Source organism: Danio rerio, chromosome 8 (genome assembly GCF_049306965.1).
Source record: "Danio rerio strain Tuebingen ecotype United States chromosome 8, GRCz12tu, whole genome shotgun sequence".
Taxonomy (NCBI): Eukaryota; Metazoa; Chordata; class Actinopteri; order Cypriniformes; family Danionidae; genus Danio; species Danio rerio.
The window spans coordinates 50,518,571-50,542,062 of NC_133183.1; the positions used below are offsets into that span (position 1 = coordinate 50,518,571).

Consider the following 23,492-nt stretch of genomic DNA (forward strand, 5'->3'; position numbering starts at 1 on the left):
GCAAGGAGAGCGAGAGAGATAGAGAGAAAAAAAGAGGCAGAGCGAGAGACGGAGGACGGGACAGAAATTATGTGATGACAGGCGGAGGGGTGAGAGAAACAGAGGACAGTGACTAAAAGCCAATTAATTAGCGTGAGCGCTGATGTGTGTCAGCTGCCTGTTGACATCAGCCCAGATCTCTGTTCACAGCTCTGCTAAAGCCCACTCTCCTCTTCTCCTCCCCTTCGACCATTTCTCCCGCACTCCTTCACGTCTCATCTCTCTGCATTAGGCCTCTCACACTTGTCCTGATTGTTTACATGGAAACACTCAGAAAGACTTTATTGTATTTGATCAAAGCAACACACAAATAGCCGTAAAATCGCTCATCCTTGAAGAAAACACTAATTCCTTTCACTTTTGTTGGAATAAACTGTGCTTCAAGTAAGCTAGGTACACTCTTGACAGCTTATCATATGACATAGCAACAGTATGGAGAATTGTAAGCACTTCAGAGTCTTATCATTTTCTGTGGTTTAATTTTGAGCAAAAAATGATTAAATGTTTTGGAACTGAAAGTTGAAGCTAAAAGTCTTTCAAGCAATGCAGTATTATACCAGTTTCACTGCAGGTTCTTACTCTGACTGCAGCCCACCAGACAATTTAGTATTTAATAGATGCTTAAAATTAGATGGCTTGGCTAAAACAAGGCTAAATTAAGGCTGTTAGTGAAAATCTAATAGACATCCACAAATAGCCATATACATTGAAAAAATAGTATTGCTGCGTGTTCAAACTACTTGTTTAAAATAAGCTAAAACAACACAATTCTTGTAATGTATTCGTTTTTTATTCAGTCAACTTAAATTTGTAAATCCTTAAGTTAATTTACATGACAACATGAAGGAATTGTGTTGGTCCAACTACCTGTTAGCGGATTTGTAGTTTTGCATGGGACTGAATTAAGAGAGGGAAATGTTGAAAATAAAAGTAATTTTAGGTGTTTAAAGTTAATAGTAAGACCTGTTAGAGTTCAATCTTCACTTCAGTTTTAAGACTTGGAAGAGTTTCATGTATTGTTTAGAGTTTGGAGATTGCCACCTTGCTGAAGCACCCATGCTTTTTTTGTTTTTGTTTGTTGATTTGCTCACTTTGCTCAATAAGCAATAACTGTCCTAAAATTAGTTGTGATATTAGTCTCACTATTCTGTACGTATATATGTAAATCATGAAATATGCTTAAAGATGTAGGAAACTTAAATAAAACTAAGAGACTTCAAAATGTACAACACAATCGGCCCTTATGATCATGGCCTCTAAATTATCCCCATCCACCAAATTGGCTTTATCACCGTCTCTCCACTCCACCAATAGCTGGTGTGTGGTGAGCGCACTGGCACTGTTGTCCTGTGGCTGCTGTCGCATCATCCAAGTCGATGCTGCACACTGGTGTTGGTGTGTAGAGACCCCCCTCATGATGAAACTTACTATATCAAAATGCAACCACAGTTATTTTAACTGATTTGCTTTGCTGGAACAACCAGAATTATATAACTATAACAACACCAAAAGCAATAATTTTGATGATTCATATAAGACTGTACCAAATACTACTCTGAAACATTTTGAGTTTTGTGTTTTTAAGAAAATAACAATGTTAGAATGAAATACACACACATATAAGAAACATCAAGGTACTGTAGTTATGTGGGTTTTACATTAACAAACTTTTTAATGGTCAAAATGATGTCTCAGTAGTTCCAGTGTTACATATTATTAGACAACAGATATGATTTTACATACATACTATTGGCAATTTATTTATTTGCCTTAGCAACTTTTCAGAACACCTTATCAATCGTCTAGCAAGAAACATGCCAATCCATACTAGAAACATGCTAACATATATGTGCTTATCTATCTATGCCAACTGTTTCACACTGTTTCCTTCAATTATTTAAACTTTAAAACTACTTCAAACATTCAGACGAGGCTTTCTTAAGCCACCTATTTTTGCATAGCAAAGAAGTCTCTGTGTGTAGAGCTTATTGACAGTTACTTTGTTCTGCCATCGGATGACAACAAGAGATTCTCTAATGTGTCAGTCGTAAATACTTCAATGTCAATTTATTTTGATAATAGTAATTGCTGAATAATAATTCCTCTCCAGTGTGCAGATTCCACCTGTAGGATGTGACGGCAGCCATTTTGCGCCAGACTGCAAACCACACACCAGCTGATTGGTGGAGAGGAGAGAGAGTGATGAAGCCAATTATGAAATGGGGAGGGCTAGGAGGCCATGATGGACAAAGGCCAGTTAGCAGATTTGGCCAGGATGCCGGGTTTGAAGGACATCCTGGGATTTTAACGACCACAGGACCTCGGTTTAACGTCTCATCCGAAAGATGGTGCTCACTGACCAGTATAGCGTCCCCGTCACTATACTGGAGCATTAGGACCCCCACAGACCGCAGGTTGAGCGCCCCCTGCTGGCCTAACTAACACCACTTCCGGCAGCAACCTAGCTTTCCCATGTGGTCTCCCATCCAGGTACTGACCGGGCGCACCCTTGCTTAGCTTCAGTGAGCAACCATTTGAGAGTTGCAGAGAGCTAGCTGCCGGCTGAATGATTAACTGATGGTGCCTTTAATGCATTTTGTTAAATACAGGTTATAATGTTTGTTTATATACAGTAGCAACATCAGCACATTAAGCAGATAGTCTACTAATGCTCTAATGAGAATTAGTGGCATGCAGTTGCAATGTAATTTATAGTCAAGAAAAATGTACAAAAGGGGCCATAAAAATAAAGTGATAGCATTTTTTTTTTTATGTTGAAAGGGAACAAAGTCACCTTAATGTATAATACACTCTCAGAAATAAAGGATTTGTCTCTGGGGCAGTACCTTTTCAAAAATTGCACTGTAAAACCCAAAAAGTTAAGGAAACCGAAAACCAAAAAAACATTTAAGAAAACCGATTGCAAAAAAAAAAAAAAAAAAAAAAAAAAAAAACAGTTCAAAAACAAATCCTAATAAGTACAGTGAACTTAATCTATTTCAGTAACCAAACCAGTTTGCGCACAGTAAAACCCAATAAATGAAGATAACTCAAACCAAATGAGTACTGTAAAACTTAAGTTAAGGCAACTTAAACCATTTGAGGAAATCGCCACAGACCATTTGAATAAAAAAAAAAAATCTAATCTATATGAGTACTGTAAACTTATTCCATTTAAGTTGAAGTAATGAGGTATTTAATTAACTCCTTACCTTCAACACTGAGTTTAAAGCCCTTTTCAAATGAGTAGGACTAACTTTCAGGTGATTTTGAGTTACTACACTCTTTTCATTTGATAAAGTTGACTGTTTGGTTTTACAGTGTACATATTTGTACCTAAAGGGGTCATATGGTACCTCAAAGGTACTTTTTAGGTGCCTTTGGGTACTAATATGCACCTTTGATGTACCATTGTGGAGTTTTTGGCTACAAATATATATCGGTACTACCCCTGTGACAGCTCCTCTTCCTTCATTTCTGAAAGTGTATGATACTGTTTTACATAAAGAATGAAGGCAGAGATGTAGATACATTGCAGTCTCCCAGTTAATATATTTCTGCCTCCTGCATAATACTATTATTGTTGGTGAATTATTGTATCAGACAGTCAGACAGACACAGTAGATATGTAAAGTGAGCAAATTCAGAAAATTGACAAGTATAAGGATTCTATTCTATCAAACATATGACTATCTGATATCTCCCACCAGTGAAGCACTGAAGACATTTTATAGTGTTGGGTGAATAGAAAAGATCCCTCATTTGTGCCCATGAGCAAGAAGTGTCACTGCTACATGTAGATTCTGTGAGGGAACATCATTCCTGCCTCAGGCAAACTTTAAGTGCTATTGGACCTGCTAGAGAAAGCAAAGCACTCCTTTTGAATTTCACCTCCAAAAATCACTGTGATGCCAAACCCTGCCTGGAATTAAAACACAGTAAACAGAGCGAGACTTTGCCCATTTTCTCTCTACCTGTCAGAATGAGAAAAATGGCCCATGGCAAACTATTCATCTTTCATTTGAGTGGGACCAGAAGAATAATAAAAAAGGAGTTTCAGCAATAGGGTGAATCTGTGATGCGTGTCTGACACGTTTCTGAATTGCGGGGGAATAGTGAAGTTTGACAATGTTTTCCCCTCAGGCAGTCTCTAATTATAAACTTCTTGCTTGGGTAATGCACTAATTATCATTTTTACAATAAATTAAGCATTGCTCTACTGGCCCAGCACGTACACACACAGACACATTATGAATTGTGTACACAGTGACATGCACTTTTGTGGCTCCTCTGGGAAATTGTGAGGACACATTTTTCTGTCTCATCATATTTGTGTTGTTTTCAGGGGCACACTCAATCATTTAACATTTCCGCTGTTAATATGTTAATTATGTGCCCGTCGACGTCTCTAGAGAGTATTTTGCACTCAGGTGAAAAACTGCACTCCAATGTGTGTGTGTATTTGCATACAATTAACCAAACAAAGGTACAAATGTCAACTCATTTATTTCTTGTTGTTTGTTTATTCTACAGTTGTTCATAGCTTGACTTTTGTCAACTAGTCCAATCAACGCTAAGTAAAATGCAAAGAGGCTGTTAGCATACACTATTCCTATGTGTAAATACCCTCATGTTATCTTTTCACTACAGCATGTGTTACTAAATAAATCAACAAAGTGTTTAATTGATGTTAAATGCTGCTATGTTAGTGGCGAGATCTAAATATTTACCAAGCAACACGTTCAGTGTTTTAATTCATTCGCACAGCTGTTTCTATCACCTTCTGTTTCTGTGACTGAGAGACCTTCATTTAGTATTACTTTTACCCTTGTGAAAAAAATAAAGTATATGGGTTTCATGCACAATTAATTACATCTTAATTGGAGTTATTGGATTATGTGGTAGCACTTTACACTACGGTTACACTAATATCCATTAATTATAAATAGTAATGCACAGTGATGTATGATTGATTACGAACTAAACCATTCATTGATGATATATCAACCAGTAAGTAATAAAATGTGTTTAATAGTAAAATATGAATTGCTGTTAATAGGGTTTGGTCGATAGACATTATGATGCTGAGCAACCATTGCAATCCTCTGCCCGACCACATCGAAGCAGCAACTCGCTTCCGAAAAATACACACTTAAGCCCCATTCACACAGGGCTTCAGCGTCAATGCTTGACAGAGGGCGTGTCTAAAGTTGGGGCTGATGCGATCATCATAGCAGCGTCAGCCAATGAAATTAGTCAGCAATAAGCCACTGTCTGAGCTGTTGTATTTGCAAACAGCAATTTGATTGGCTGACGCTTCCGTCGACGCTTGAAAAGTTGAGCAAGTCCCAACTTCTGCAGTGAGCAAAGCCACAGAAGTTGCACAGACCGATTCACAATGCAGTTCGGCAATGCCTGATGTCACCAATTCAAAGTGAATTTGAAGCGTTGAAGCTGACGCTCTGTGTGAATGGGCCTTAGGTCCCGTTTACACTGATACATCTTAGTTTTAAAATGGCATTTTAGAACAAAAACGATCCACGTCCACATTGGCGTTTTATCTAGCATTTCTGAAAAGCCCTTCTTCCACACTATACAGCTGAAAATGCACATCACGTGAAAACACACATACACATACACAGGCATACGCTGCAGCATACGCTCACGTCTAAGCTCCAGGCAGTCAGTGGGTGCTTTGAGCACAAAACTCCAAAGAGCAGTGGACGTCAGACAGTTTATCAAGGATGCACCGCTGGATCGCGTCTCACTAAAGTTGTTCTTCATTCATTCATTTATTTTATTTGTGGCTTAGTCCCTTTATTGATCTGGGGTTGCCACAGCGGAATGAACCACCAACTTATCCAGCACTTGTTTTACACAGCGGATGCCCTTCCAGCTGCAACCCATCTCTGGGAAACATCCATACACACTCATCCACACTCATACACTATGGACAATTACGCCTGCCCAATTCACAGGATATCTTTTGACTGTAACCAGAGCCCCCGGAGGAAACCCACACTAACACGGGGAGAACATGCAAACTCCACACAGAATTGCTAACTGACCCAGCCAAGGCTCTAACCAGAGACAGCACTACCTACTGCGCCACCACGTCACCTCACTATAGCTGGTAAATCTGATATTTTATTAATCTCTCTATCTAATGACTCTTTAGTCTTTTGAATCTATTACGTAATTTGACATCAGTACTCTGCTTTAATCACTCGCTTTCACCCTTGTACTTAGTAATTTTATCGAAATCCTCAGATACTGTTGGTTGGTTCCTGTTGGTTGTGCACCTTTTTAACCAATCACATCAGACATTGTTCGATGCTATGTTGGTCAACATCGCCCAACCCTAGCTGTTAAACAGATCATTCATGTATTAATACCTATAAATGAATGAGTTAATTACTACAGTAGGTCAAAGTTGTCCATACCAATTTCAAGTTTTCCACCTCAGTTAATCATACCTGTGCATTAATTAAAGATGAAGGAATTCATATAAAAATAAGTATTAGTTCACCAGTATTGTGTTAGTGAAAATGTATTAAAGGCAGAGTAAAAAGGCAAATGTAATTTTCACCACTAGAGGGCAGGTATTTGTCGTCTTCATTGCATCTACAGCAGTGGTCCCCAACCTTTTTATCACCACGGACAGGTCAACACTTGACAATTGTACTGCGGACCACAGGGGCATGATTCGTAGGTTGCTAGGCAACCATTAACCTTTTTTTCAAGATGGCAAGCTGACAAAACATTGCTGTCACTCTGATACAAGTGTAATATATGGTGAAAATAAAGCACTGCAGTGTTTGTTTGCTCTGTGCTTGTTTAAGATAAATAGTCTACCGAAATGTATAATTAAATAGAAGCTGAAGCTGAACAGTCAGTTTTTGTCACGTGACTTGCAGTTTGCTTGCGGCTTTCTTTTAACTGGGTGGGTCTGGAAGGCTCGAGCATGTCATGCCACTTGTGCACGCAGGCCACACACCTCCATTGCGATGATGAACTTGTGTGAACTCTAGAAAAGATGAGAAATGCGAATGGCAACTAAAAGGCTGCCGTCATTTGCAATCTCCAGCAGTTGATCTTTTTGTATAGCCATGGTGGATTCACCTGATTTGTTGACGAATGGGTTGCAGATCCTGGTGGTTAAGGACCACTGATCTACAGGATATGTAAACAAGCAAGATACACCTTTTCTAATCTCATGTAGCCTTCCATTGTTGTTTTGATTATCATGTATTCATGTTTGTCTATAGATTAAACAATTAACACCTAAAATCAGTTAAGAACATGATTATTTTCACAAAGTAAAGTCTGTTGATTTTTTTTTTAAGTTAGCATTTCCATGACTATGGACACTATTGGTATATAAATAAATGGTCAGAATAGATAAAAAAAATAAAAATAAATAAAAATAAAAAAGCTCTGTTTTTAGTTAAAAAATGGTCATATGTAAACTCACCATCAGTGAACTGTGCCCTTATTCCATTATTATTAATAATTAAAAAAAAAACTAACTTTAAATATACTTATAATAATGTCTTTTTTTTCTTACAAGCATATTACATATTCCTATTGTGATTTTGAAAAGTACATAATATTCCTAAACCTGTAACAATAACAGAGTGTCTATCTGACTAGATAAATGAGTACACTGCATTTATGCAATGCTAAAAGATAAATCGAAATCAAATCTGACTTACATTTAAATTTGAACAGGGAGAGATAATGCATGGATCCTCCCCGGGTTCCATGGTTGTTTTTGCGACAGTGGCAGTGGGTTCAAGATCAGGTTTGACTGAGCCTGTAGTAGGCTGAGGATCAGGCTTGGGTAACGACCCATAACCAAAGGCCTGGATAGCATTTCCTGTAACATGAGAAAAGAAAAACAACTTTAGCTTCAAAGCATACATTCATAAAAGAACATTTCCGTTGGAAGTCAGAGAGACTTTAAATCGACTGATCCCTTAAGGAGAAAAGCAATACTTGTCTTCCTCCCCGAGATTGTGAGGAGCGAGGAGTAGTTAGCTGTATCTGGGGGTCAGCAGTTCAGTTAAATGCTAATTCTGCAATGCTAGCAGATTTTGGATTAGCTAATTGCTAGAAAAACAAACAAGGACACACATCTTTGCACCACAAACACACACACACACACACACACACACACACACACACACACACACACACACACACACACACACACACACACACACACACACACACACACACACACACACACACAGACACACACACAGACACACACACAAACAGACTGCTTCCATGAGCTGCTGCCTACATAAATATATAAAACTCTCTTAAAAGGCAACAACTTCACTAACAAGCTCACAGCTATTTCAAAAGTATCTGATGTTTACATGTTGCTAGCGTCAAACAGCAGGTCACAAATATTGATTACTGCATTGTGTAATGATGCATATTTATATAATTCATTTTGACCACCATCTTGATTTTTTTTTTCCCGGACACACTATGATACATTATGGGATTGTCTTACACAACCTATGATGATTGGAAATATATGATTACCTATTTATGTTAAGCCGAATTACACATTCTTAAGAGTGCATACATTACCCATGCCAAACCATACCCTAAACCTAACCGATATTGTTGAAGGGATTGTTCACCTAAAAGAGAAAATGTACTCACTAAAATCTACTTAGTAATTTTTTTGATTTGGCTTTGGAGATCTGTTGTTGAACCATGTTTCACAGGACATGTAGAAATGAGCTAAATGGCTGTAATTAATCTGACTACAACAAAACAAGTTGTTCATGGAGAACAAGTTGTATCATGCAGATATTTACATGATATGAACCTATATTTTCTAATCATGTAATTTTAAGTGCTTTGAGTTTATAAATATATATTTATATATATATATATATATATATATATATATATATATATATATATATATATATATATTATTATTATTATTGTCTATAGTACAAAACCATTGAAAAATAAAGCCACATTCATCATGAATCTGCTTTATAATAATAATGAGTGTGAAAAAGAACAGAAGAGGGTGGCATGTTGGCTCAGTAGCACAGTCGCCTTACTGTGCATTCACATCGAAAGCATTAAGAGAATCAAAGTTCAATTCATTGATCTTGTATTTCAAGGACGTGTATATATATATATATATATATATATATATATATATATATATATATATATATATATATATATATATATATACACACACAGTTGAAGTCAGAATTATTAGCCCCCTTTTGATTTTTTTTTCAACTTTTTTAAATATTTCCCAAATTACGCAAGGAAATTTTCACAGTATGTCTGATAATATTTTTTCTTCTGGAGAAAGTCTTATTTGTTTTATTTCAGCTAGAATAAAAGCAGTTTTTTTTTTTTTTAAACCATTTTTGGGACAAAATTATTAGCCCCTTTAAGCAAATTTTTCTTTCGTTAATCTATAGAACAAACCATTGTTATAGAATTACTTGCCTAATTACCCTAACCTGCCTAGTTAACATAATTAACCTAGTTAAGCCTTTAAATGTCACTTTAAGCTGTATAGAAGTGTCTTGAAAAATATTAAGTAAAATATTTTGTGCTGTCATCATGCCAAAGATAAAATAAATCAATTATAAGAAATGAGTTATTAAAACTATTACGTTTAAAAATGTGCTGAAACAATCTTCCCTCCATTAAACAGAAATTGGGGAAAAAAATAAACAGGGGCGTTAATAATTCAGGGGAGCTAATAATTCTGACTTTAACTGTATATATATATATATATATATATATATATATATATATATATATATATATATATATATATATATATATATATATATATATATATATGTATATATATATATATGTGTGTGTGTGTGTGTGTGTGTGTGTGTGTGTGTATTACTAATGTATATCCCTGTAAGAAAATGTGAATAATTGGAAGTTACCACAATAATCAAACCCTTCGGAACAACCGTGGTCGGAAGCAAAGTTCACAGGGCTGTGGTCTTGGGGCTCCTCTCAAATGGTGGACTTTTACATTCTGACTGCTAGCTGCCGAACCATGTCATAGCTCATTACCAAGTTGACTTGATTTTAACTCTCCTTGATGCTCACATAGACAATGATGCGCCATGCTGCTTCTCGTCACTTATCGCCGCTGACTCCCATTGAAAGTAATTGACTTACAGCTACTTTGACGCTCTCGTCGCTTTCGGTGTGAAGGCACAGTAACAGCAAGAAGGTCAGTTGTTTGAGACCAGTTGGCATTTTTGTGTGGAGTTTGCATGTTCTCCCCATGTTGGCGTGGGTTTCCTCCGGGTGCTCTGGTTTCTCCCACAGTTAAAAGACATGCACTATAAGTGAATTGGATTAACTAAATTGACTGTAGTGTATGAGTGTGTGTATAATTGTGAAAGTATGGGTGTTTTCCCGTACTGGTTGCAGCTGGAAGGGCGTCTGCTATGTAAAACATGCTGGAATCGTTGGCAGTTTATTTCGCTGTGGCGACCCCTGATAAAAATGGGACTAACCCAAAGAAAAATTAATTCAGAAATTGTTGATTTAATACATCTAAGTGTTCATCTCACTTAGAAATAACATTGAAACATGTATAGCATAATTGATGTGTGATACCAACCAAAAATTCATATTTAATGGATTTTATTTATTATAATTCATAACTTTTTTTAAACAATGTTGTTTCTGATGGACCAGTTTACAATGTAAAAAGGTTACAAGTTTTGGAAGAGCCCTCATGTTGAAAACATCCCTGCAGTTCCTAAAAAAAGTAGTCTCTGAAAGCAGCTCACTAGATTTGATAGCAGAGGCATTATTAACATACAATCCATGCAAATTATACTGTATCCATGCTTGTTTTGACTTAAAAAATCTCTCTCACAGTGGGACATTAGATAAAAAGTCTCCTGAGCAAATGCCTGAAGCTCTAGCTTATTATCTTGTTTTAGTTTCCATCCTGTTTTTTATTTCATTCTCTGAAAGAAAGTCCTGCCAAAAATTCAAATATGAAACCGTTTTTTATTTTGTATTTTATCATCTTAAATTCCCTTTCTTTGCTTCATAATTGTGACTCTAATAATGCTATTTTAACTATTGATAGAAGAAGGGCTAGCGGGTATTAAAGTTTAGCTCTTTAATAAAATCTGAGTAAATTAACCTACATTTCTTCTATGAAACAGTTTTCTTTACCAAACTCCTTGTAAGGAACCAATTCAACATATATCAAATAATGTTCTGTCTATCACACGGGGTCAAAAAACATGGCCAGGTTGCTATAGTCAAACCTTTGGTCACTTGTACCATTGCCAAACGTTGGTTTCAATGATCCCAGCAGTGAAAATCTTGAGCTTTGGACAATGTGAAAGATGTGTTGTTCTCTGATGAGTTTACCTTCACATGCAAGAGAGTTATAGTGTGGAAAAGCCCCAAAGAAGCTTACCACCCAGACACTTACATGCCCAAAGTGAAGCATATGTAAAGCCATGATTCTGCAAGAAGAATGGCTCAAAATCCCTTTGGCCACAGTGCAGGACTTCTTTCTGTCCTCCCCAAGACGAATTGATGCTGTACTGGCCACAAAAGAACTATACTAATTAATTACTGTGGTCTAAATCCAGGCTTTTTAGTTTCATTGTCCAATACCCGTATGTACTGTATGACACTTGTATGTGTATGACACCCATTTGTATGTAAAATACCTAAATATACTTTGGTCTTACTTTAAAAACCACTTCCATGACTGAATTGTACTATCACGACATCTCTATTACAGTACATGCCAAAAAAGGAGTCATGTAGAACTGCATGATTACAAACCAGGATGGAAGCCTTATTTAGCCTCAACCTACATGTTTACTTTTTGTTAACAAGCATGACATTAGTTACAAAACAATCTGACATTTATGATTCGGCAGGTGGGTAAAGCTTCCACACATGGGATGAGTTTGGAAGGGAACGCAAACACAAAATATGGCAGCTTTCAAATACCGCCACAGCAGCTGCAACATTCAGGTTTAAACAGTAGCGATGAAAACCATTTCCAAACAACCTACGTGCCATATCTTCAAGTGTTTATCACAAACCTGAGGATACATTCTGAATCGAATGCAAATTCTACAAGCTAAGCTGCGAGTTGAAACTTTTACAACTGAAATGCTTTAATAACAAAAGAAGAAAGGCTTACGGAGACAGGTGTTTTCTCTGAAGTCCTGCAGAAATTTCTCACACTCCTCCTCCAGATTCCCGCTGCCTTTGCAGGTACACCAGGGAGAGATGGTGAAGTTTGAATGACCGGAGTCCAAGTAGTTTGGAGTCATATCTGTACCTGTATTGAGAAAAAAACACATATCATTCTAGGTAACTAAATAATGTGATAACCTCTTGTGTTGTAATAAATGTCCCATACTCTATTACCATCAGCTCTGTCTGTTCAAAAGTTGTTTTCTCTGTAGATTGTGTTTGTCATTATGAAAAATAAATGTGCATCCTTTTTTTGTATATTTGTTTAATAATTTTAGCATTCTACACATCCCTTGCATCAATGTCTATGTTATTATAGCCTGGTTCACACTGTGCAGTTTCTGTCAATATTTGATTGACTGAGGGTGCTTTCACATCTGTGGTTCGGTTGATTTGGTCCAGATCAAGGGCAACAAATGATACATTGTAGCATTTTTTTTTATCTTTTCATTTTCTGCATACACTGATTGCTTTGGTCTGAACCAGTTGAAAAGAACCAAAATACAGTCATGTGATAAAATCCACATCACTCATTGGGCAGATGTTATTGATTGCATTTCTTAAACTGCTTTTCGATTAGTCAGAATTAACGAGCGGTGAAATGCCAGTGGAACTTCCGTGAATAAAACCATCAGACACAAGATGTTGTTTTTTACTATGGAGGGAGGGCTACGCTGGCTGATTGTATTCCTGGTCATAATTTACTATATAGTTTATATACACCACTTTAGACAAACTATACATTTCGAAAATGAATCACGGCTGCGGCTAGTAAACAATGTTTTAATGCATTGGAAATTGTGAAGGTGCATTGCAAGTCACTTCAGGAAGAGGCGGGAATTAATTAAGCTAAACAGCTGGATTAGTTCAAAAACGTGCAGTACTTTTTTGGGTCTGTTTTAGTTCAGATCATCTTCTCACTACAAACAAACCACTCCAGGGTTCGTTTGAAAGCATTCCGAGACCACCTCTTTACGGAAGTCTCGGTACGCTTTTTTGGTCTGCTTTTGGTGAGCATTTAAGTGCGACTGCTGCATTCACACCTGCCCAAACAAACCACACCAAGAGGGGAAAGGAACTCTAGTGCAATTCAATCGAACTAAATAAAGCAGGTGTGAAAACACATTTTTGAAAATCCTAAACAATTCCTACAATTCTAGACTAAAATCTGTGGTCTTTGATCATTGGTACAATCTGGTAAGCTACAATCATTCATTAATTTATTAATTTTCTTTCGGCTTAGTCCCTTTATTCACCAGGGGTCTCCACGGCAGAATAAACCACCAACTTATTCAACATATGTTTTACAAAGCATATGCCCTTCCAGCTGCAACCCAGTTCTGGAAAACATCCATACACACTCAGTCACACAATGACCAATCCAGTTTAATTCACCTATAGCTCATGTCTTTGGACTGTGGGGGAAACCGGAGCACCCAGAGCAAACCCACGACAACATGGGGAGAACATGCAAACTCCACACAGAAATGCCAACTGGCCCAGCTGAGATTCAAACCAGTGACATTCTTGCTGTTAGGTGGCAATGCTAACTACTGAGCCACCGTGTCATCCAAGCTACAATCATTAAGGATTTTTTTTTTTACAATTTGTACACTTAAGTGGCTTAAATCTAACTCTAAGAATGCTATTTTAATGTTCTAGGCGCAGAGTCTACAGCGCATGGTGCAAAAGAGAGCCCATATTGTGGATTTTTGAAAATACCCTTCCATGTAGTGTGTAACACAGCTCTAAGTGAAGTGAAATATCCAGCTAAGGCTTAAATCTGGAAGTGTACAGTCTTTAAAACTGTTGATTCATTTATAAAAGAGTCGACTCATAGTGCTTCAAATGAGTCGTCTTGATTATGAGTCATTAGTTGTTTTGCCATGACATACTAATGAAACCAAGTTATTCACGCGCACGCGCAAAACCGGGAGATTTGAATCCTGCGGCCCCGCCCTCTAACACAGAAATGAACACACACAATCACACACACACACACACACAAACATGCCGGTCGGTTAAAGTCACACTGCAGATGGATATTATTGAGTCTCTACCCAAAGATGAAACCTCAGCATTATAACCCAGACTTGAGCAGTTGGAAACTACTGGAAACTTCTGGAAACTACATGCTACAAAGAATACTTCATCGTTCGTTTGTTAAATGAAGGATCAGTAAAGAGTACTGGACATGTCAGGACATGGATCAGTTTCTTGTTGCCTCGTTTACTCTAGCATGAAAATGTATTTAGTTGTGATTTGTTACTTGTAACTGCGTGTACTGTATCAGGATAACTTGCTATATTGTCATATCGCGTGCAAAGCCACGTTAAAAACGCGACGCGTGCCGCTTTGTTTACGTTCTGTGGAGGAGGGTTGTGTGTGTGTGTGTATGTGTGTGCATGTGCGCTGTCGTCCAGAGGATGGTTGTGTGTGTGTGTGTGTGCGCGAGGACATGGGCAATATGTGCGTATGTGTGATTGTGTCTGTGAAAAGAGCAGAGTGTGACAAGCTAGGAGATCTCCTCGCCAGTTCTTGGAGTTTTTGCTCAATAAAATAGTTAGTCGTCTGTATTTTCAAGTCTATTGTCTGTATTTACATTCACCCACTGGCAGCCAAAATCCATGCCTTACACTATGAAGCGTGTATGCACTGTGACTACTTTTATATTGTTGATTAGCTGCTGGGCAATTCACTCTGTCTCTCGCTGAAGGCAATCAGTGTCGACCAATCGCAACAGACTGTCATCGGTCCAATCAGCACAGATTAGCTTCGCGCTAAGGAGGGGTTTGGGAACAAATGAATCACTGAACGATTCATATGGTAGTCGCTGGGATAATTAGGTAAAGGTAAATGCAGATTATAAGACCATAAAAGTGTTTTGTTTTTTTTGACCTTGCATGCATAGTAGACTGTTGTTGGAGACCCTTACAACTAAAATATGACCCTATTTGATGTATAATATGGGCTCTTTAAGGGCATGTCTGAATCCACTTTTGCTTTTTTAAGGACAGAAACTTGTACTTGTAATATTGATTAACTGATTAGATGTAATTAGATTAACGGATTTGAAATATCAACTTGAAACTGCAAACGTGAGTACAGAATATCTTTGTATACAATATCCTTTAGTCACTTGTGTAGCGCTACAGTTTCTGCCAGTAATTCCTCTAATGCCCACCCAATAACATGACTAAAATCTTAAATTAAGATAATAAAAGTAAAATGCATAAAGTTACATAATAAATATTTGCTTGATATTTTGGTCAGAATGTACAGTTTATATAAAAAAGATTGACTTATAGACTGACACCCAGAGCCGGCGTATCCATAGACGCAACCTAGGCGGCCGCCTAGGGTGGCAGAAAAGAGAGGGGGGCAAACGCGACACTACCCTCACTCCCCACGCCCTCAGTTATATCCGCGTCTAGGGCAGCAGAATAGAGAGGGTGGCGTTCGGGACATTATCCTCACCACTCGCGCCCTAAGTTATATCCTCGTCTAGTGCGGTTGTAATCCATAGTATTACAAATAGAAATAAAAGAAAGATATATGCAATATAAACTGATATACATTTAGCTTAATTAATAAATTAAAAACCCGATTAATAGATTAATTTAAAAGTACTTCATAAATAGAATTCAAGTTTAAATCTTAAAATTGCCTCAAGGTATTTTTTGTTTCCTGTTTGTTTATTGTTGATGATTTAGTTTTATTTTCTGAATTTTGTGAATTGTGAAGATGTATATTGTTACTTTGCCCTTAAGAGGTTAAATTTGAGCTCACCACTGACCTATCAGGTGAAAGGAAATACGTGCAGCGGAACGACGTAAACAACGTCAGTGACGTCAGAGGAAGAAACGGAAGAGAAGCGAGCGCATGGAAGCTGAGATCAAAAAGCTAATCCAGCGAGAAACGAGTGAAATCCTGTCTTTTAAACTTGACAGAACGTCTAGAAAGATATTGATAGTGATTCATCGGACCTGATTGTTTGTTGATCTTGCGATATTACTTTGATATTGATGCGGATGCAGCGAGGACACGGATCGCGGTTGTCATCGCGTGCAATGAGATGGCGGGCCACCCAACGGATCTCGATTGAACACATTCACGGTGAAATTGCAGCAATTGCACCTGTTGTTTAATGTTTCATCTTCAAGACAGAACTGTGCTGGATGACAGAGTAAGCTGGCATCACACTTTCTTCCTTTCCACCTGTACTGTGGTATGTTCTGGGCAGCAGGACGGTAGGACTCAATTTATGGATTGAAATCGAAACAATACTTTTCCTCGTGATTTCAGAGACTGATATATAAAGTCTACAACAAAGACTGTTGGAATTAGCCTTCACTGAACCTTTTGTCATTTTTTCTGAGAGTTATATTGTTTCATTATTGTTTTTCATTTGCACTTTATTAGTGTGAAGACAAATTGTTATTTTATTTCATAATTGTGATTTATTCATTGTCATTTGGGGTATTTATCTTTTGTTTTCCAAGCTGAGTTGAAAATTTGAGTATTTTGCTTAAACTAACATAAAATTAGCTGATACTACATGTAGTTTACTTCTAATAGAATAAAGTAATATAATTAGGACACGTCAATTAGCTATAAATAAAAATAGGTCAAACGTTGTACTTAAAATAAGCTAAAATATATATATAAAACCATAAAATTGAAATAAATAAACCAGTTTGTCAGAGAGAAAGAAAAGATTAAATAAGAGGTTTTCAAGAAAGGAAAAAAAGAGACAATTTATTCTTTTGTTTATTTGGTTTTCATTTTTTATTATCATTAAGAGGGTTTATTGATAACCAAGTTTTTTCTTTAAAAGAAGTTGTTCTTCTTTATTGTTGTTTTTTTTTCCTCTGGAAAGAGAAATTAAGACAATTATTATTTTTATTTCTTTCTTTATTATATAAAGTTCATTATAGTTGAAACTAATCTCTGTTGTCTGTTCTCTTTAGTCGGTCTCTCATTTCTGCTCCTACGAACCTACAGTACTGGTCCACGTTTTCCCTCAGGTTCACGCAGTCTAAGCAGTTGTAGTGACGTGGGTGACCTGAGGGTGGCGCTACAGTTTGGCGAGCCAGCCAGGAGCAGTAAGTAGAGAGTGACTATAGTAAGAAATCAGACGTATTTAAATAGACTTTACAACGTAAAGATGGAAATCATTGAACAGGAGAACATTAAGGTTCCAAATTCACTTATTGTAAGCGGAACTACAGACACAGAGAGTGATATTGAACTGACCGAGCATCTAGGTAAATATGGGTGCATAAATAGAATTGTCCGCATTGACAGTCCTGGGTCCCCCCATCACAAAAATGTGATAGTTGAATATGAGAGTGGAAGTGCAGTGAAAATCCTAGAGCCCCAGTTACCATTCATTTTTGAAAATCCACATCAGGCTGATATTCAGTATAAGATCAAAGCTTTGTCCAGTATTTATGTTGAAACCGTCACTACTAGTGCCACCAAGGGGTATATGGAAAAGTTGAAAAGCATTGCAAAGCTTAGTGGTAGGCGTTTTGAGGACCTCTTACAAGAAGAGCTTTCTAAATGCAGGGAACCCGTAGCACAGGCTGATGACGATACTACAGATGTTGCCTCTGATTTGCGCTCAGGTATTCCTCAAGTTAACCCTGCTCAGGGGAGCCAGGAAATACCTATGGGTGCTGCATTTGTTCCATTAGTTGGGACGAATGTTCCTAATGTAAATCCCCCAGAGATACAGCGTGTTGTAGTTGAGCATATTGTGAAGAGTGAAGAAGCTACTTCTCACATGCATGCTCCTCTCAAGCTAAGATTCTTTTCTGGGCGGTCCCCTCGTCCAGCGAATGAGGTAGACTATGAGATTTGGCACAACAGTGTAGAACTCATGCTACAAGACCCAGCCGTGTCTGATTTAGTCAGATCTAGAAAAATTATTGACAGCATTCTACCTCCAGCATCAGACATTGTGAGGACGCTAGGTCTGCATGCAACGCCTAGAGCTTATCTTGATCTTTTAGATTCAGCTTTCGGAACGGTGGAGGATGGTGACGAACTCTTTGCTAAGTTCTTGAGCACAATGCAGAATGCAGGAGAGAAGCCATCACAGTTTTTACAGCGATTGCAAGTAGCTCTTGCACAGGCTATTAGAAGAGGTGGTGTGCCCTCTAGTGAGGCTGATCGACGCTTAGTAAGACAATTCTCTAGGGGTTGTTGGGACGATGCCCTCATTTCAGAATTACAACTAGAACAAAAGAAGGCCAATCCCCCTTCCTTCTCAGAATTGTTATTACTGTTGCGAACAGCAGAAGACAAAATTAGCACAAAAGAGCTCCGTATGAGAAAACATCTTGGTGCATCCAAGCTGCGAACATCCTCGTACTCTGTGTGCGCTTCATCGGATGAGGTTGTATCGACTCAGACTATTGTTTCAGATTTGAAAAAGCAAATTGCAGAGCTTCAGAACCAAGTTGAGGGTTTAACGAAAGCTAAAAAGCAAGCTCAGTGTGCTCCAGAGGGCAGGGTTTGTGACTTGCAAAAGCAAGTAGTAGGGTTGAAGGGTCAAATTGTTGAAGCTAAGCCAAGCAAGTCTGCAAAAACTCAATCTGCTACTAGGATGAACAAAACCCAGTCCGTGCAAACAAACTTGAGTGAAGTTGTAAGCAGTGTCCCTCTTAAGCAGCTGAGTAAACCTAAGCCCTGGTACTGCTTTCACTGCGGTGAAGACAGTCATATTGCTTCTACATGTGATCGTGATGCAAATCCTGCCTTGGTAGCTGCCAAAAGAAAGCTTTTAAAAGAGCGGCAGTCGTCCTGGGAGGCACAAATAGGGTCATCCCATCGCACTCCTTTAAAATAGAATCAGCTCCAGTTGTGGGACAAACGGGGGCTGGAAAATGTAGCAGGCGTCCCAAGAATAGTAAATTTTGCAATCACCATGTTAGCAGTAGAAGCAAACCTTTCATTTTGCCTAAGGGCTTGGTAGGGGCAAAATGCACTGCTGAAGTCTCTATAGCGGGTCAAAAGTGTAGTGTTCTTTTTGACACAGGTTCGCAGGTAACCACTGTTTCTCAGACCTATTATGAACAGAATTTGTCTCATCTAGAGATAAAACCGCTTGAACATCTTGAGGTGGAAGCTGCAAATGGACAGTTTGTTCCGTATCTGGGCTATGTTGAGATTGATGTAGTGTTCTCAAAAGAATTCCTTGGAGCAGAGATCACACTTACCACTCTTGCTTTGGTCACTGCAGATACTAGCAGTAATGTCCAGTCTCCTGTTCTTATTGGTACAAACACTCTTGACTTAGCCTATGAAGCCCAGTTTGATTCTGAAGTAGCCCAGCCTTCACATGAATTACCGTATGGATTCAAAGTCGTCATGAATGTTCTCAGACACCGATTCAAGCAAAAAACCAATAGCATGATTGGACTTGTTCGAGCCCAGGGTACAAAGCCTGAAGTTGTCCCTGCAGGACAAACTCTTGTGCTTGAAGGTTCAATAAATTCCAGAGAGCTTTCCTCTGATAAGTGGGTTCTGATGGAGGCTCCTCTTCAGTCTTCCTTGCCTGGAGGTCTTTTGTGTGCATCTTCTCTTGTCACTCTTTCCCAGAGATCATTTCAGAAAATCCCAGTGATCCTGAAAAATGAAACTGAGCATGACATTTTAGTTCCTGCAAAGAGTGTCATTGCAGAATTGTATTCACTGCAGAGTGTGAATGTTAAAGAACCTGCCACAGAGTCCAACAGTCAGGGTAAAGAGTTACCACCGTACACTTTGGATTTTGGTGACTCACCAATACCTAATGAGTGGAAGGAGAGAATTTCACAAAAGTTGTGTGCGATGTCAGATGTTTTTGCTCTTCATGATTTAGATTTCGGCAAGACTGATAAAGTGACGCATCGCATAAGGCTACATGACCAAACCCCATTTAAACAGAGAGCTCGCCCCATTCACCCGCAAGATTTTGATGCTGTGCGGAAACATCTGCAGGAGTTATTAGATGCCGGTGTCATCCGGGAGTCGGAGTCCCCTTTTTCTTCACCGATCGTAGTTGTTCGGAAGAAGAATGGGGATGTCCGTCTCTGTGTTGACTACCGTAAACTTAACCTGCAAACGATCAAAGATGCTTACGCTTTGCCAAATTTGGAGGAAACTTTTTCCGCTCTTACTGGTTCTCGTTGGTTCTCTGTTTTGGACCTCAAATCTGGTTATTACCAGATCGAGGTTGAGGAGTCCGATAAGCACAAAACCGCTTTTGTCTGTCCGTTAGGTTTCTGGGAGTTCAATCGAATGCCGCAAGGGGTTACGAATGCTCCCAGTACCTTTCAAAGACTGATGGAACGGTGTATGAGCGATGTTCATTTAAAAGAGGTCGTTGTTTTTCTGGATGACTTGATAGTGTTTTCTGACACCTTAGAGGAGCACGAGCGTAGGTTGTTGAGAGTGTTGCATCGCTTGCGGGAGTTTGGGTTGAAGCTTTCTCTGGAAAAATGCAGATTTTTTCAGACTTCTGTGAAATATCTTGGGCACATAGTGTCTAGCAGTGGTGTAGAGACCGATCCAGACAAGGTTGTGGCACTGAAAACTTGGCCTGTTCCGAAAAACCTGAAGGAACTCAGATCATTTTTAGGTTTTTCAGGGTATTACCGCAGATTTATTCGCGATTATGCTGCCATTGTGAAGCCTTTAAATGATTTGACGTCAGGGTATCCACCGCATAGAAAGAGCTCTAAAGTTAGGGAACGAAGAGATTACCACAATCCCAAAGAGCCCTTTGGGAGCCGTTGGTCTGCAAATTGTCAGAAAGCGTTTGAAGCCATCATCGAAGCACTTACTACTGCTCCAGTGCTTGGTTTTGCCGATCCTAAACTTCCGTATGTTTTACATACGGACGCCAGCACTGTGGGGTTGGGAGCGGCTTTGTACCAGGAGCAAGAAGGGCAGTTAAAAGTAATTGCTTATGCCAGCCGTGGACTTTCTCGAAGTGAAGCCCGTTATCCCGCTCATAAATTAGAGTTTTTGGCCCTTAAATGGGCGGTAACTGAAAAATTCTACGATTATCTGTACGGTAACCAATTTACTGTAGTTACCGACAGTAATCCACTTACTTATGTATTAACCTCGGCTAAGTTGGATTCTACGAGCTACAGGTGGCTTTCCGCTCTTTCAGCATTTTCCTTTAAATTGCAGTACAGAGCTGGGAAACAGAACATAGATGCTGACAGTTTGTCCAGACTTCCTCATGGTGCTTTAAAAAATGATGTTGCATCTCAGAAGGAACAGGAACGAATTCGTCAATTTGCACTGAACCACCTGTTTGATGATGTCCAGACCATGTCACCTGAAGTCATTCAGGCCATATGTGATAAGCACATTGTCTATTGCAAGTCCGTGGATTGTGGTGTTACTCCTATGACTTTAGTTGAGTCCCTTGCAATCCATGTTGATGCAATCCCAGGCAGTTTTGATCATGATGAGAATAATTTTGGTTGTCCGGTAGTGCCAACATTTGGAGAGAATGATTTACAAGAAAAACAAAGATCTGACCCCATTATCCGTGAAGTCATTGTCCAGTTAGAAACAGGTGAGACAATCCCTCCTTTAGTACGGAAAGAACTTCCTATGCTCTCTTTGCTTATGAGGGAACTCAGTAAGTTGGAGTTGCAAAATGGAATCCTCTATCGGAGGAGGCATGATGGAGATACCATCACTTATCAGCTAGTTCTTCCTGAGTCTTTGCGTAGTATGGTTTTGACATGTCTACATGATGACATGGGGCATTTGGGTGTAGATCGTACACTGGACCTTGTGAGATCTAGGTTTTATTGGCCTAAAATGCTTGTGGATATTGAAAGAAAGATCAGAACCTGCCCTAGGTGTGTTTGTCGTAAATCTTTACCAGATCATGCTGCACCCTTGGTTAATATTCAAGTGACTCGACCCCTTGAGCTAGTGTGTATGGATTTTTTGTCCATTGAACCAGATTCCCGAAACACCAAAGATGTGCTGGTTATCACAGATTTCTTTACCAAGTATGCGGTTGCTGTTCCAACTTGTAATCAGAAGTCGCGTACAGTGGCTAAAGCTCTTTGGGAGAATTTTATAGTTCATTATGGAATTCCTGAAAAATTACACAGTGATCAAGGGGCCGACTTTGAGTCAAAGACTATAAAAGAACTATGCGAATTGATGGGAATTCATAAGATTAGGACAACCCCTTACCATCCCAGGGGGAACCCCGTCGAACGATTCAACCGTACTCTTTTAAACATGCTCGGTACTTTGAAAAAATGTGACAAAGTACATTGGAGTAGTTATGTGAAACCTCTTGTTCATGCGTATAACTGCACCAAGCATGATTCCACTGGGTTTAGCCCCTATGAATTAATGTTTGGAAGGCAGCCGCGGTTACCTATAGATTTGGCATTTGATGTTCCGCTGAACAGAGAGGAGTACAAAACTCATTCGCAGTTTGTGCATGATTTGAAGTGTAGGTTGAAAAAAACGTATGATTTGGCAATGAAAAGTACTGCTAAAGTTGGAGAAAGAAACAAAGCTCGTTTCGATAAGCATGTTGTTGAATCTGTTTTAGACATTGGGGATAGGGTCCTGGTAAAAAACGTGCACTTGAGGGGAAAACAGAAGTTGGCAGACAAGTGGGAATCACTTGTATATGTTGTTGTGAAAAGAGCGGGTGATCTCCCAGTGTACACTGTCAAGCCAGAGGGTAAAGAAGGCCCTCTAAGAACACTTCACAGAGACCTTTTACTGCCTTGTGATTTGTTACAGTTACCTGAGGAAGTACTTGCATTGCCCAGTACTCGGAAACGTCCTCCAACTCGTAAAAACCCCTGTAACAAAGTACAAGACCAGGTAGATTTTGACTCTGATGATGATGACAGCAGCTTAGAGCTGATGCACAGTGATCTTCTAATACCGACGAACATAACGTTTACTGAGGTTTATGAAGCTGGAACCGGGTCACAAACTGAGGTTCCCTCAATTCCAATAGTTCAAGACACTGTCGGTCACATTTCAACTGAAAATCTACCTGTTTCAGCAGACAGTCCGATCGAATGTTTACCTGAAATAGAGAATTTTCAAATAGACAATGCACCTACCTTGAATGTTCTACCTGTTGATGATCCAGATGTTGCGGAGTCTGATGAAAACTTACC

The 23,492-nt window shown here is 38.8% G+C and overlaps 1 protein-coding gene across 1 annotated transcript in view; it reads right to left on the reverse strand.

The window, feature by feature from the left end:
* gfra2a (GDNF family receptor alpha 2a) overlaps positions 1-23,492 on the reverse strand; it is a 179,849-nt gene that overhangs the window by 8,311 nt on the left and 148,046 nt on the right. The window contains exons 6-7 of the mRNA NM_001017996.1: positions 12,260-12,400; positions 7,755-7,918 (exon numbers count right to left, since the gene is read on the reverse strand). Of these exons, the coding sequence (NP_001017996.1) occupies positions 7,755-7,918; positions 12,260-12,400 (305 nt within the window). The remainder of the gene's footprint in view (positions 1-7,754; positions 7,919-12,259; positions 12,401-23,492) is intronic.